Source organism: Chiloscyllium plagiosum, unplaced genomic scaffold (genome assembly GCF_037043375.1).
Source record: "Chiloscyllium plagiosum isolate Xiang-an unplaced genomic scaffold, Cpla_swu_hap1 HiC_scaffold_34, whole genome shotgun sequence".
Lineage (NCBI taxonomy): Eukaryota > Metazoa > Chordata > Chondrichthyes > Orectolobiformes > Hemiscylliidae > Chiloscyllium > Chiloscyllium plagiosum.
Genome location: NW_028270172.1, coordinates 16,800,380 through 16,817,026, shown reverse-complemented (window position 1 = coordinate 16,817,026; position 16,647 = coordinate 16,800,380). Strand labels below are relative to the sequence as shown.

The 16,647-nt window shown below is 42.5% G+C and overlaps 1 protein-coding gene across 1 annotated transcript in view; it reads right to left on the bottom strand.

The window, feature by feature from the left end:
• The window catches only part of slc22a23b (solute carrier family 22 member 23b), a 47,232-nt gene that overhangs the window by 19,919 nt on the left and 10,666 nt on the right, over nucleotides 1–16,647 (bottom strand). The window contains exon 2 of the mRNA XM_087978432.1: nucleotides 1,384–1,517. Within this exon, the coding sequence (XP_087834558.1) occupies nucleotides 1,384–1,517 (134 nt within the window). The remainder of the gene's footprint in view (nucleotides 1–1,383; nucleotides 1,518–16,647) is intronic.

Sequence of the window (16,647 nt, the reverse complement as noted above, 5' to 3'; positions counted from 1 at the left end):
AAAAAGAACTCACATTCATTTTCTCTGAAAGTCACTTTGGGAAATTGTCTAAGAGTAGATGCAGGCAAATGCAAAATTCACTTTGTCAAAACATCTCAGAAACATCAAATGAGTCAAACATGCTCTAGAGTTTTTTTCATGTCCACCTGAAGTAGACTTCATGTGGATTTAATACCACACCTGTAAATGCCAGCGTTCAACTCCTGGAACAGGGCTTCAACCCAAAACTTTCAGGCTCCAAGATTAATGGGTCAAGCAGATTTTGTTTTCTGCCCCAGTTACTCATCCATGGAACATGGCACTCCATTTATTGTCCATCCTTAATTACCCAGGACTACAGTTAAGTATCACCAAATTGCTGCGGGACTGGAGTCACATACAGACCAGACCTGGTAAGGATGGCAGATTTCCTTCCCTAATTGATATTAATGAACCAGATGGATTTTTATTGTTCCACGGTCACCATTATTCCAGATTTTTGAGCCACCACCTCTCCAGCAATGAGCCCCCCTGCAGAGTTGTACACTACCACGGTATTGTATTCAGAGACAGGGTAGTGCAAACAATCCAATATCTCACGCAACACATTTTAGTTTTCGAGCAGAGAGATGAAAGATTGCAGAGATAAAGGATCTTTGCTGCTTTTCACAATATCCAGTTAGACAATAGGGTGATGCATGCGTGGAATGAGCTGCCAGAGGAAGTGATGAAGGCTGGTACAACTGCAACGTTTAAAAGGCATCTGGATAGGAAGGGTTTAGAGGGATTTGGGCCAAATGCTGGCAAATGGGACTAGCTCAGTTTGGGATACCTGATTGACATGGATGAGTTGAACCAAAAGGGTCTGTTTCTGTGCTATAACTCTATGACTCTGACAGAGCAAAACTGGGTAACAAAGCCAGCAATCTATAGCCAGCCCTACATTAGTCTGATATGGGCTTGGACCTTAATATTACAAGAGGTCACAGAGTGTACCAATCTGTCTTCTTCACACTCCCACAATAATTATTTCATGAAATAAAACTTTTAATGCAAAACTGGGACAATTCTGGACTGTAGATTTCTGTCTATGAGCAACTATAATGTGACTAGTACAATTTTATTTATATACAACTGGCTAGGATTGGAAACTACCTCTTCAATTTGGGCAGGATTTCAAATTGCATCTGGAGCAAGTTAACAAAAAGAGGAGCATAATGAAATTAAAGAATTTACATCCAGAACACTTAAAAAAAAAAGTCTTGCCCCTTTTATTCTCAATCCAAAAACCCCCACACATCCTAACACAACGAAGTGAGCTGTGTGTATATTCCATTCACAATTAGAATACTCATACTTCAAATAAAACATTAAATTGCAATGTCTGTTCTACCACAGCCTTACCTGATCACAGTGGGTGTGAGTTCAGCACAGAAAAAGATGCTTAGATTTCCTACTGAATGGGATGCGAACATGCCGACAATGGAGAACACTATAGACAATGGATTGCTCAAGTATGTGGCCAGATCTACAAGAGAGAGAGAAGAAATTACAGGTTGTTAAGCAAAAGCCACTTGGAACTGAAAACACATTTCACATTATCCACTTGCATTAGAAGAGACTTCTGTACCTACGGCAATGTTCAAGATGCACGTACAATGCAACGATAAAGTCAACAGAAGAAAAATGGAGTGGCACGGTGGCTCAGTGGTTAGCACTGCTGCCTCACAGCACCAGAGACCAGAGTTCAATTCCTGCCTCGGGCAACTGTCTGTGTGGAGTTTGCACATTCTCCCAGTGTCTGCGCGAGTTTCCTCAGGTGCTCCTCTTTACTCCCACAATCCAAAAATGTGCAGGTTAGGTGAATTGGCCGTGCTAAATTGCCCATAGTGTTAGGTGCATTAGTCAGGGGTGAATGTAGGGGAATGGGTCTGGGTGGGTTACTCTTGGTAGGGTCGGTATGGACTTGTTGGGCCTGTTTCCATACTGTAGGGAATCTAATCAAAATCAGACTCCAAATCCATGGGAAATATGAAAATGCAATCATGTCAACAAAATTAAATTGAGGCTAACTCGCTGTAAGTGACTGGAAGCTGATTGATGTTGAGTTATAGAGCATTGAAGTCAAGGACAATGCAGCCCAAACTTAAACAACATTGCACATTTGGCACTATTGCGGAGCTCTGATCATGATAAAACTCAGGAAAAACTAGTCTGGCACTACATCCTGTGTAGGACCTGCTCCTGAAGTCAAAACTCCCAACCACAGCATTCGGGTATTCAGAATCTCTTCGAAACAGCAACAGGTCTCACTGGGAGAATGGAGGAGAAAACTGAAGCTGTGAATGGAGTTGATGGACAGTGTGCGTTAAAGTAATTTCTCTTTAAGTAATCTGTTGCCACAGGCTCCAGGGTCAAAGCTTCAAATCACCACCACTCGCAGCTGGTGGAATTTAAATTCAATTGTATTCATTAGAAACAGAAATCTGGAATTGAAAGACTCAGTAATGATAACAAAGAACAGGAACAGGCCCTTCAGCCCAATGAGTCTGTGCTGACACATGATGCCTTTCTGAAGTAAAAACCTTTTCCCTCTACGTGGTCCATTTGCCCTTATTTCCTGCCTATTCACATTTCGGTCAAGATGTCTCTTAAATGTCGATACTGTATCCAGCTCCATCTCCTCTGACAGCACATTCAAGACACTTACCACCTTCTGGTTAAAAAACTGCCTCTCACATCTCCTTTAAATTTACCTCTTTTTAATTTTAACCCACTGGTAAATGACATCTCTACCCTGTGGCGAAAAAAAGACTCCAACTATTTATGCCTCTCAATCTTGAGAACCCTTATCAGGCTGCCCCACATCCTTCGACATTCAAGTAAAAACAAACCAAGTTTGTCCAATCTCTTCTCATAGTTAATACCCTTCTAACCAATAACATCATGGTAACTCGTATATGTACCCTCCCCAAAGCCTCCACACCCTCTGGTAGCGTGGCACCCAGAAACATATAGATGATCAACTACTGATTGTTACAAAATCATCATCTGGATCACTAATATCCCTTAAGGAAGGAGTCCATACCTGTTCAGATCCACAATGTGGTTAACTCTCGACTGTTCTCTGAAATGGCTGAACAAGGCACTCAATGAAAGGGGATGGACAAGTACTAGCCTTGCCAGCACATCCCATGAAAATATAAAAGAAAATGGGGAGGGGGGGGGGGTGGCAGAATGGGATCTGGTTGCAAGAAAATGATGGCAGAGATCAAGTAGTGGGCACTTAAATGGCACTTTTATCTTCCCTGACCTCAAGGGACTCCAAAACACTTCCAAAGTTCAAATACTTTTGAAACAAATTTGCTGTTTAATTGGCAGCAGCCAGTTTTGATCACAGAGTAGGAAGGGGAAACCATCAGCAAAATGGATGGCTCAATAATACATTTCAGTAATTTAAGGATAGAAGTGGAGGGGGGCAGGACATCTGCAGGATTTGCTGCCCTTTTAGTGATAATTACCATGGATCTTTAATATACATTTGACAGATGGGACTTTTGGCTTCACGTCTCATGTGAAAGTTGGCTTCTCTCACTCCCTTCATCATGCATTGAAAGGATCGGCTTAGTTTGGGTGCTCTAATTGCTGGCATTAAACCCAAGATATTCTGACAGAGTGATAGGGCTATTGTTGAGTCAAGTTGAAAAAATGTTTGTGAAAATAACTGGCTGCTCTGTTGAAACCAAAAACATTACGAATCCAATTTTTTGAGAACATAATTCCATTTGAACGACTTAAAATGAACCAAAGGCATCGCTTCGAGGAAGCTACAGAATTAGCATTAGAAGGGAAGGTGCCCAATTTTACATTCATTCACCACAGCCCGAATTTGAATCTCTCAATGAAACAGAGTTCAAACTCCCTTTTTTGCTTCAATAGCCAATTAAATAATTTTCTCCCAGTGACAGATCTATTGCTGTGGGATACGAAAAGAGAAAATTATTAGTTTGCAAATGCTAAACAAAACTTGGAGAAAACTGAGCAAACGCCCTTTCCTGTTTAGATGAAAAACCATACCGAGAAAATTAAAAATGTGGAAGTGCAACAAAAAAAAAAAGAATTCAAAATATTCCAGGAAGTTGGAACGGTTTCCAGGGCAACAGAAATTATGTTTACCGCCTTCAACGTTTTCATGTACGTGATAAGGTGTTTCCACCATCTTATTAAACCAAGTGAAGCCACAAGAGGCCCTTTAACTGGATGTGGTTAACTCTGGTTTCCCAGGTCCTTTGAGAGCCTGTGTTAATGTACCAAGTGAATGCATCAAACTAGAGACCAGTCACCCCACTGGCAATCAGGACAGACCAGGAATCAAAGCTAGAACCTGCCCAGCGTTTATGGTTCTGTATAATGTTGAGTAACAGATTTCCTCTTCAATGGAAGTCACTGAATAGAGCAGACGTAACTTTACGACTTATTCGCAGCCGGCGCCCCCACACACTCCCAGTCTAATCTAACCACTTATCCTGAATGCTCTTAGTGACCTGAAGTTGCACTGATGGTGGAAGCTCCTTGGTTGAGGTCGAAGTGGATTCTCTTCATACTGGATTAAGTTTTTGTAGGTCAGTCCATTAGACGTTTGCATCAAGCCCCGTCCTGACCAATCATCCAGAATCGAACATTTTTAAGCAGGGTTCAGTTGAGAGCAGTATGATGTAATTGTTGCCTCCAGTAGGGTAATCCACCTAAAGTGTGCACTTCTAGTGCTTATATTATCGAGCACAATGTAAGGGACAGGGTGTGGATCATGCAATATTGAAGATTCCAACAGGTGTTTATTACTGCTCACTTTTATATACAAAGTACATTCCACAGGCCCATGAGTGGTTGGGCTAGCATTAAGCTGATGATCTACACAGTGCAGCATACTTCCAGTAGTGTGTCATGCTTCAAGTGACCAGGGGTAAGATAGAGACTGAAATCGTTATACATCTGGTGGTGCCATGATAGTGATGTTATCATAAGCACATCTCTTAAAAGGAGTTTTGACCTGAGAGACATCATAATGGAGCATCCACATGCAGCTCTCTGCTACACTTGTCACCTGTCGATATTGGGAGACCTCTCTAGAATTTCACGACATGCACATTTATCCTCCACCACGAGCTAGGAAGGGCCTCCCAAGTAAGGTTTCATGCTTAGTCAGTAGTTTTGCCATTGCAGTCACGAAAATATCTCAAAATATCTCATAACCATTGACAGAGCTCCCGAAAATCATAATAATTTAAACTGGATTCTGAATGCAAATTTAACATGAAAACAAGTAATTGTAATAAAGTTTTAGTGGGACAGGACATTTTGAATATAGTCATCACTCCTTCACCTTCATTAGAAAATTAAACCACAGCTCCATGAATGCATGGAGGGTCCAACTGACTCTCTGTGGAGTTGATAGAGGGTCACTCACATCTATTAGAAAATCATGCATTGTAATGCTTTATCATATCTTTTAACACCTTGGGAGTTTGAAGTGTTTGGGGTCAACATCAGCAATGAACGGTTCTCAAATCTAAAAATAAACAGATAAGTGCTCAATTCCATCGGCAATTTAATAATTAATTACTTCTATTTACATTTCAAAACTGTAGCATTACATCACCGATTTATGACAGAAAAAACAAAGTTTGACTTCATTCCCACCTTTCCAAAACTAAAATGAGGAAGATAAAGAAAAGATTCAAATCCAGGCTTATTGAAGGTTCATTCCGATCACAAATGAAGAGCAATGATTTATTATTATTAAAATAAGGAAGCATTTCAAAACAGTACAGGACCAAAACTAAATCCCAATCAATGTTAGCTGATCTCCTACTTCCTTTCTGAATTGACAGTTAACACAATAGCTCATCTTAATTAGGGCTTCTCTCCATGTTCCTCCAACTCTCTTGATTTTCCTTATTCTGGGTTTGTCTATGATCCACTCACTGCTATCCTGCTTGGGTTCCACTCTCTGCCTTCAATCATTCCAGAGGTATAACTCAACTAGCTCCTCCCTATAGGACTCCTCTCTCTGCTATTTTGCATTTCACATTGGTCGATTATAGTATCGGTTTCCTCAGTGGGATTTCTCTTCAGGAATACATTGCCCACTCAAAGCACATTCAAAGACATGTGCATGAGTCACTTGCAGGTGTTACTGCAAAACCACATATGCTCAGGAAATGATATCTTCATGCAGCTCATTACCTTTGAAGATCAGGAAACTAGAGGCACTAAATATCTGTCTTTTGCTGGGGTTGCGAGCAATAAAAATCAAAAGAAACTTGCTACAAATTTATATCCAAACAAGCACGCCAAACAGACGAACTTTATATCATAGAAACATAGAAAATAAGAAAAACAGGCCATTCAGCCCTTCAGGTCTGCTGTGCCATTCAATAGTAACATAGCTGATGACCCAACTCAGTCCCCTGTTCCCACTTTTTCTCTAGAATCTTTGATCTCTTTAGTCCCAGGAACTATATCAAGTATGTCCTCCATTCCCACCACAAACTGGAGGAAGGAAAAAAGTACATGCCCAGACAATAGGAAATTCTGTGTATTGGGTTTGCTGAGACAGTATATTCTTGACCCAGGAGCATAGGTCATATTAGAGTTAGGGATGAATAAACAGGCAGAATTAGTCAGCAACCATAAAAGACCAGTGGGAGTGGGGAATAAGTCACGAATTTTAAATTTAACTTAAGACTGTTTTGGACAGGATGAATCAGCTTTTAAGCGCAGCTCAATGGATAGAAGTATTAAGAGACAGAACTAACAATGTGCAGGGGCCAGTGTTGAACAGAATATTGCAAACAATACATCAAGTAGGAAGAACTGCAGTAGATCAAATCCAACACAAGATTGAATCCAACAGGGGAGGCAATTGCCTAGTGGTATTATTGCTGGACTATCAATCCAGAGACCCATGTAATGTTCCAGGGACCTGGTTTTGAATCCAGTCATGGCAGGTGGTGGAAACTGAATTCAATAAAAATCTGGAATTAAGAGGTTAATGATGACACTGACTCCATTGCCAATTGTCAGACAAACCCATCTGGTTCATTAATGTCCTTAAGGGAAGGAAACCGCCATTCTCACCTGGTCTGGGCCTCCATGACTCCAGACCAACTACAGTTGGGTGACCCCTAACTGCCCAGATGGATGGACAATAAATGCTGGCCTAGCCAGTGAGGCCCTCAACCCATGAAGGAATTAAAAAAAGATTTAGAAGTATTTTATGAATAGCAAGAAATGAGAAACTGACGAGATCTGTAGACTCCTTTTACTTCCAAATGGAATACAAAAGAGTCAGTGGATATAATGTAGCTGCATAAAGCTCTAGTTAGATCCCATCTGGAATATTGCATTCAGCTTTGGGTGCTGGACATTAAACATTTGGGTTTTGAAGGGGTGCAGAGTAGATTCTCCAGATCTATATTGGAGCTAAAAGGGCTAAACAAGAAGGACAGTTTACATAGACATGGGCTTCTACTTCCTGTAGGAGAGGAAGTGGAGTGATATAATTGAGGCGTGTAAGATAATTAATGGAATTTATTTTGAGAGAGAAACATTCCCCTTCAGAGTCCAGAAGAAAAGGGGCATGATCTTAAAATTACCTCAGGTCACGGTCTCTGGTACATCAATGAGACTAAACGTGGACTGGGTGACCTTTGCTGTGTCCATAGGAATGTTCCTGACCTCCTAATTGTTGCCATTTCAATAAGCCCCCCTTGCTCTCATACTAAATATCTCAACCCTTTCCAATCTTTCAAAGTACATTGGAAAGTCAAAAAACAAGACCTCTTTCAGTCGAGAAACTTTATGTAACTTAATCAATCGGAAAACACTGGCAGTTTACCAACAGTACTTAAAAGGTGAAAACATGTCATCAGTGATTTGGCAATGGCAATAAAAGCCATCCAGTGGTGTTTAAGAGCGCTTCTGGATATAGAGAAGAAAAAGATAAAGCTTCTTGCAGTCATGCTCAACACCTACTGACTAGCGAGAACTGGAACGTTGCAGCAGCCTGAAGCAATGGGTACAGAGCCCAGTGCTGGGGAGGGGCAGCCTTTCAGAGCAATTGTGAATATGCACTCAGTCCTGGCTGGGTGTGGGGTAAAGGCATTTCACTAAAACCGATTATAGGGGCAGGGGCATTGGAGGGGAGAGGCCAGGGGAAAGCTCTTCCACACTCCTGGTCCACAATGATCTTCTATAGGATTTGTCATAGGTCCCAATGGGGTAAAGGGGATGGGGGGAGATATTGGTGGGGAGGTGAGTGGTTTGTTGGTGTGGGAAGTTGTCAGGTCAGTTTAGTAGTTAACCCTGTCTGTGGGGATTTGGCACATTCTCCCCATGTATATGTGGCTTTCCTCTAGGTACGAGAGAGAGAGAGACACACACACAGACAAACAGAATGGGTTGGATGCTCTTTGGAGCATCGGTGCATACTCGATGGGTCGAAAGCCCCTTTCCGCACCGTAGGGATTCTATAATTCAGGAGTTAGACTCTGTCTATAATCGTGCAGCTTTTCCCTGGGTACTTATTATCTGAATTGAAGTTGAACCCTTTGAGTTGTCCAATATTTAGGAGGGATTGCCGATACTGGGGAATTGCCCATCAGAATCTTCAACTTCCCCAGTGATTCCCAGAGCGTGCTGTGGCTGGGACTCTGCCGGGTCCTGATGCTGTAGAAATAACATCTTGGCCTGCAGAATACATGGGCCTTTATTATGTGGTATATGTTATACAGATTCTTGACAACTAGCGTTAACATTGCTGCAACTATCGATAAAATGGGATTGCGATGTTCAAACTCTTAAACCTTAGAATCGATTAATTCCTGGGGGGCAAGGGATGGGGCAGGGGTAAGAGGAGAGGTGGTGTCATCTTCCGAGGAAGAGGATAGGCAGGTATCCGCTGGAATTTCGAGTTTGGAAAAAAAATGATCTTTCTGAAACATAAGATTGCGATCAAACTCGAGACAGGTGTTGAAAGGATGGTTTTCCCATGTAATACAGACTAGAATAATGCAGCCAGTTTAAAAACAAAGAAATGCCTCATTTCTGATAGAGATAAGAGAAATATTTCTCAAGATTGTGATTCTTATCTACTCTGACTCCCTTAGCAGATATTTTCAAATCAACCTGTTCAGAAATATTATTGTGCACCTCTGGAGCATATGGGATTTGAACCCAAACCTCCTGGCTCAGAGGTGGGGACGCTACCACTACACCACAAGGGCTACTCGAATATAAGAGGTAGCCAGGAAAGGTTCGGCCAGAACCAGTTCTGCCTTATCGAAAGGTGGAGGGTTTATGTTTCTCTACATACCTGAAGGTGAGAGAGAGTACGATTGTTAAAAACAAGGTCCTTATCTTTGCTTGAGGAAAGGAAAGGGTCACACATCAGTCTCGTTGCATGATGCTGAATGACTTTCTGCATGGAAAGCAAACACCTGTTTCTCCATGGAGCTGGCCGTATGTTTGCACAGTATCATGTGCTTCAGCAAAGGGACAAACAAAAACTTGAAGCTCTTCCAACTGACTGGCTATTAAAGCTTTAAGAATGTTCCAGATTATTCCAAATGCTTCACATTTCAATGCTGCTCTCATTGAAATAAGATTCCAGATATCCCCATTAGCCACACCAGGGAATGAGTGGGGTGTGTTGAGTGATCTTTGTACTCTCCAGTTCAGGAGTGAAGGAACATGCCCAGAGAGCGAGCTGAATCAGAGGTTGTAATGCTGAAAGTCTGAACCATGAACCAAAAAGGAATAAAAGAATCGATAGAAGGCCAGTTCATCTCTGTACAATTTGTCAGTTAAGCAAACTTGACTGTTGTCTTCAAAACATTTAAATCCACTTGATGAAATTAATAAGATTTTAAAAGTATTTCACATAACTGGGAAGCTGCCATCTTCATCTGGCTCTGGTCCTTACTGCTGCCAATGCCAACCTCCCTTGTGGGTAAAGCCCACAATGACAACATACATAAGCAGTGTGTCGTGAAGACCAGGCCCAAGGTCTAAGCAAATTAATCACCAGCAATGTCCCCTTCTGGAAATACAATCACAGCTGCCTCAAAGTTTCAGGGCAACGCTCACAAAAACAACGTTAACATCAGTTATTACAAAATGCCTTTTGATTATTGATGAGATGCAGTGGAATGATTTTTCTGTATTTCATACACAATTTTTGTACCTCACGTAAACTTGTATGGCCCATACAATGATTATTTTTCTCAGTTCCTGAATATGGGAAACACCCCGAGTCACCAAATATTCCTTAAGACCACAACTAAATAAAAATCAAATAATTACAGATGCTGGAAATCTGAGTATTTACCTCTTCCAGCACAAACACAGTGACAGCAGTGGGAGCCATCTACAAGATGCCCGCAACTCGCCAGAGATCCTTTGACCCACTTCCTTTGTTTTGGTGCAGGGTCAGATTTCCATGAGCAATGATCCCTGACCTGAATTTAATGCTGATGGTGTATGTAGAACCCGTGGAGGAACCTCAGAGTGAGGGAACACAGCCTTCGAAAGCACTTTTCAAACCTACAAGTTCCCCACCCACCTGTACACCAGCCTAATTGGAAGTATAATCCTTTGCTGTCACAGTGTCAGAATCCTACAGCTCCCTCCCTCCCTCACAGCATCGTTGGTGTACATATATCAGGTGAACTCTGGGGGGGTTCGCGCACATGGTCCGTCATCACCTCCTTACCAATGAGAACTGAGGAGAAAATACAAATGCTGGCTTGACTGTGGCAGCCTGCTATCTGGTCGGCGCCCTGACGGTACAGCGTGGTGTGACTCAGGAGCCTGGCTTTAGCATTTCCATCCGCTGCGGTGGTGAGCAATTTGCCAGTTTGATTTCTCTGGTCAGCTGAACCTGGCATTTTTGCATGCCCATTTCAAAGTCTTCCCACAAAGGCAAACTCCCGAGGTCAACAACTGTCTCCCAGTTGTCAGTGTCAGCACTGGCATCCCCCGCTTTACGAAAGATTTGCATTAATACCTATTTTCGCTAACCGAAAGAAATCCAAAGAGGATTTTCGCTTATACTAAAACACCGAAATTTTTCCCATTTAAATTAATGCTTCTTCACTTTACGCCATTTCACCTTACAAAAGGTTTCATATGAATTCTCTACTTTCAGATAGTGGGGGGGACCTGGATCTATTATCCATATATCTTGCTGGTGTCCTTGTAGGAGGCACTTAGACTCAAACTGGTCAAGAGATCCTGACTGTCCACATGCCTTCTACAAGGACACTAGCAAGATATGGTGATGTTGACACTGTCAACTGGGAGAAAGTTGCCTAATTCTCTGCATGCAGAGTCTTTGGGTCATCATTCATCCAATGAAAATGGCTAAGCTAGCAGAGACATCTGTTGGCTTAGCAATGGGTGCATGCTGATGGGATGAGCTTGATCCATGACCTCAGAGTTGGTGAACTTGTGCTGCCAAAAGATGCCAGAATTGGTTTGACCATTAGCATCATGGTCCAGGATGGTGACATCCTACCATCAATCAGCTCTGATCACGTGCCACTGGAGGCTGTTGGTAGCTTCACAGATCTGCAACCTGTGATCGCCAACAACTTGTTACTCGACGATAAAACCAAGCCAGACAGGGCACCAGCTGGAACGAAGTCAAGCAAGACAGAGTGGAACACCAACAACTGGAGACCGGCTAACAACAAATCTGTCGAGCTGGTGTCCTCAATGCACTGCTGAAATAGTGAGGCCTGACGAATATATAGTTGGGGTATAGAGTGAACAGTTTCCCCCTTCACTGTCCAACTTAAGAGTCATACAGATGTACAACTCATTGCTCCACATTGTAGTTGGTCCTGGTGATCTTCTGCCACATGCCATACCAGGGTTGAGCTAGCAAAAGCCCTTGTGCCCACAGTGCTGCATATCTTTAGACACCAGAGAAACTTTAGAACATAGAACATTACAGCATAGTACAGGCCCTTTGGCCCGCTATGTTGCACCAACCTGGGAAACCAATCTGAAGCCCATCTAACCTACTCTATTCAATATGTCTATCCAATGACCATTTAAAATGCCCTTAAAGTTGGAGAGTCTGCTACTGTTGCAGGCAGTGCATTCCACACCCCTACGACCCTGAGTAAAGAAACTACCTATGGCATCTGTCCTATATCGATCACCCCTCAATTTAAAACCATGTCCCCTCATGCTAACCATCACCATCTGAGGAAAAAGGCTCTTACCATCCACCCTGTCTAACCCTCTGATTATCTTCTACGTCTCAATTAAGTCACCTCTCAACCACCTTCTCTCTAACAAGAGAAGATTTTGACATAACTCCTTTCACAACCATACGGTATCCTAAAGTGCGTTATAGTCAAACAGGGGCTATGACATTGCTATGACATGGGAAAACGTTAAAAAGCCATGACACAGATAATAGCACGCCATCAAGATTGAGAAAAAGCAGAGTTATACCAGGAAGCAATGAATGATTCACTATGTCACTTTTAAACAAGTCAAGAATGACTTAACCCCAATTTTCTCTTGAAGGGTTGGCTACACGATCCGACAGGTAATCTCAGCCGGGAGACGTTAGCTCATTGCTAAACTGGTTTGGAAACTTACAGGAATGACGGGTATAAATTTGCAGTTTGTCATTCCTTCACCATTTTATTTAGTCCTCTACACTGCACACCATTCTGTTGCTGATAATTTTCTTAGTAAGAGCTGGGTTGGGCAAACAAGAACTCTCAACACTCAGGCAGATCCCTGTAAATGTTTATATTTAAAAATGATTTGGAGATGCTGGTGTTGGACTGGGGTGTACAAAGTTAAAAATCACAACACCAGGTTATACTCCAACAGGTTTAATTGGAAGTACACTAGCTTTCGGAGCGCTGCTCCTTCATCAGGTGATTGTGGCCTCCACAACCACCTCATGAAGGAGCGACACTCCGAAAGCTAATGTGCTTCCAATTAAACCTGTTGGACTATAATCTGGTGTTGTGATTTTTAACTATACTTAAAAACAGTAAGTGATCTCTCATCCCACCTCTTTGCTGAAGCATGGAAGAGTTTTTTTTTTAAAATAAGGAGCCTGACGGGTTGAATTTCTGTCTTTCAGCTTTAGGAATGCACCTGCCTTATGCAGAGGCCCAGCGTTTGGTGGATCAGACAGACTGCTACCAGAGAGAAATGAACTAATGGGGTTGCTCACTGCCTTTATTCCTGATGAAGGGCTTTTGCCCGAAACGTCGATTTCAAAGCTCCTTGGATGCTGCCTGAACTGCTGTGCTCTTCCAGCACCACTAATCCAGAATCTGGTTTCCAGCATCTGCAGTCATTGTTGTTACCTCGTTAAAACTCTGATACACAACCCATCATGAATGCAATATTAAAGCACTATTAATACTTAAGTAGCCAACTGCTCACTCAGTTCACAGTATAGAATCCCTTCAGTGCAGTAATAGGCCATTCAGCCCATTGCTTCAGCACTGATCCTCTGAAGAGCATCCCACCCACACCCTGCACGCCTCCCCTCAACCCCACATTTCCCACGGCTAATCTACCTAGCCTGCACATCCCTGGACACTGTGGACAATTTAGTATGGCCAATCCAAGTAACATGCCCATGTTTGGGCTGTGGGAAGAAACCCGAGGACCCAGAAGAAACCCACGCAGACACTGAAAGAATGTGCAAACTCTACACAGACAGTCACCAGAGGGTGGGTTCGAACCCAGGTCCATGGAGCTGCAAGGCAGCAGCGCTAATCACTGAACCACCATGCCACCCTTTGGTTTCAGTTTTGATGATGGATCCATAAGAAAGCTGAGCAAATCTAGTCTTGTGCTAAAAGCGGATTTTGACCCTGAATTAAAAGGTGCTAGTTATTGGTGAGCACTTCCCAGTAGTTTGATTATCCTGCTGCCTATGCGCTTGATATGGTGGGACCACATGTAGTTGGTCCCAAACAGCAAGAAGGGAAGAGGTGAAACAAGTGGGTTCAGAACAAATTATTGCAGATATTGGACGCTGAACTGAAAACAAAAAAATGCAGGGGTTCACAGCAGATCAGGCAGCATCCATGGGGAAAGAGCAAGCTAACATCTAGGTGACTGTTCTGATGAATCCAGTTGTAAGGGGCAAAATCCTAAGTGGTTCTCTCTCCGCAGATGCTGCCAGACCTGCTGAGTTTCTCCAGCACTTTTCTATAGAGAACATTGAGGCAACACTGTGGCTTTGAGCTACAGAATGGTTTCACCTGCACAGTCCTATCATTTAAACTTACAAAAAAACCTTAAAGGGCTGGACAGGGTGGGTACATGCACAAATATTAGTCACGTATTAGTGTTCAAACAAAAGAAAAGACCACAACTTGATCTTCTTGCAACACTTTGCGCAATTCTTTCACTATATTGTCACACCCACTGGAAACCGAACACAAACAGAAACACAGAAATAGCAACACTACAGGCCAGTCAACAGAAATACCTTTTCCAATGAAACTATCTGCATACAAACATAGGCAAACAGGTTTTTTTCTCAACCACAAGCTACAACACAGGGCGGCTTTCAAATATTAATGTTTGCATAAATTTACAAATTAACCCGTCCAGAAATTAGTTTCAGCAACTTTTTCTAAAAATCAGTTGGCATTTCTGAACTGAGGTTGCTGTGAAGAGTTGCCTATTTTTCCCTGAGGATTCACATTCACCACAAAGTGAAAACAAAGAAAACTCGAGAGAGGAGAGTCACTTTCATGGAGATTCTTAGAACATTCCAAATCTTATGACTGGGCAGACCCACAGCTTTATGGATGGGAGTGTGAAACATTGAAACTAATGGAGGATATCTTAGAAGACAGTCACTCAACCCATTGAGTACACGCTGGTCAATAATGAGAGATATCCACCCTCATCATGAATTTCTTCATTGCCACAAGGTCAATATAGAAACCAGGAGAAGGTCATTTGGCCCTTCGCGTCTACTCCATCATTCAACATGACCGTGCTGATCCCCTATCTCAATGCCACATTCTGGCTTTTTCCTTATGCCCTTCTTGTCTTTAATATCTTAAAAAAACCTCTCTACCTTAAAATCCTGGAACTTCCTTCTTAACACCTAATGTGTCATGACACCCAAGGACTGCAATGATTCAAGGCAGCAGCTCAGCACCTTCTCCAGGGTGATGACAGACTGGGTCAGCATTTATCACCCATCAGCAAAACCAACCTCTTATGGAAATTTAAGACCTCACTTTCCTCCTCTGAGCATAATCTTCAACAAATGTTCAACTCGTGTTTCAAAATCATGAAGGTTTCTGCCTCTACTTTCCTTTCAGTGAGTTCCCCAAACCCCATCACAAGTTGACAAGCTTTTGACTCGCCTACAATCCTTCTGCCAATTACTTTCAAGCCACATTCCCCAGTTATTGATCTGCTAATCAATATAGATCCTCACATAAGTGTGCCTCAGTTAAATCTCCCTCCAGCTTCCCCAATTCTAAAGGGAACAACCCCAACAAGTATTCAAACTTTCCCCAGTGTTATAATCCTCCATTCTTGTGAACCTCTTGACCCTATCCATTACTGTACACAATTCCTGCAATGCAGTGAGCTGAACTGTCCATAATACTCTAGCTATCGTCTAACCCACCATTTTACACAGGTCCAGAATAACTTCCTTGGTCTTGGGTTTCCCTGTTCCATGCCTTAGACAAAGCAAACATTTCCTATGTATCTTCGTGTCCAACTGCCCTGCAGCCTTCATCAATCTTTAGACATGCAACAAGGTTCCTTACTCCTCTCTACCTTTTTGAATCCTCTCATTTACTGCGTAATGCCTTGCCTGCTCTTGGATGCTCCTCAAAAACATTAGAACACCTTTTTGGATTGAATTCCATTGCCACACTCCTGCCCAGTTAACCAGCCCATTGATTCTTAGAACAAAGAATATAGAACATTACAGCACAGTACAAACCCTTCGGCCCTCGATGTTGCACTGACCTTTGAAACCCATCTACCTACATTATTCCATTAACATCCATGTGCTTATCTAATGACCATTTAAATGCCCTTAATGTTGGCGAGTCCACTACTGTTGCAGGCAGGGCATTCCACGCCCTTACCCCTGAGAGTAAAGATCTTCTCTCAATCTACAGGTTTCTTTAACCATCAGCTACCTGGTGGGTAAGTTGTTGGAGGGGATTCTGAAAAATAGGATTAACTTGCATTTGGAGAGGCAAGGACTGCTAAAGGAAGGTCAACATGGCTTTGTGTGGGAGAAATTGCAGCTCTCAAACTTGATTGCACTTGAGGAAGTAACCAAAAACAACTTCTTGTGAGCGGAGCGGTTGTTACTGTTTTCACAGACTTTAGTAAAGCCTTTGATAAGATTCCAAGTGGTAGCCTATTTAGTAAAGTTAGACACATGGGGTTCAGGGAGAGCTTGCCAACTGGATACAAAATTTGGCTCAATGGTAGGAGTCAGAGGGTGGTGGTGGAGGGTTGCTTTTTGGATTGGAGCTCTGTGAGTAGCAGTGTTCTACAGGGAGTAGTACTGGATCTGGATTTAATATGGAGTTCAAACACCTTCAAATGGTGAACTCCCAATTC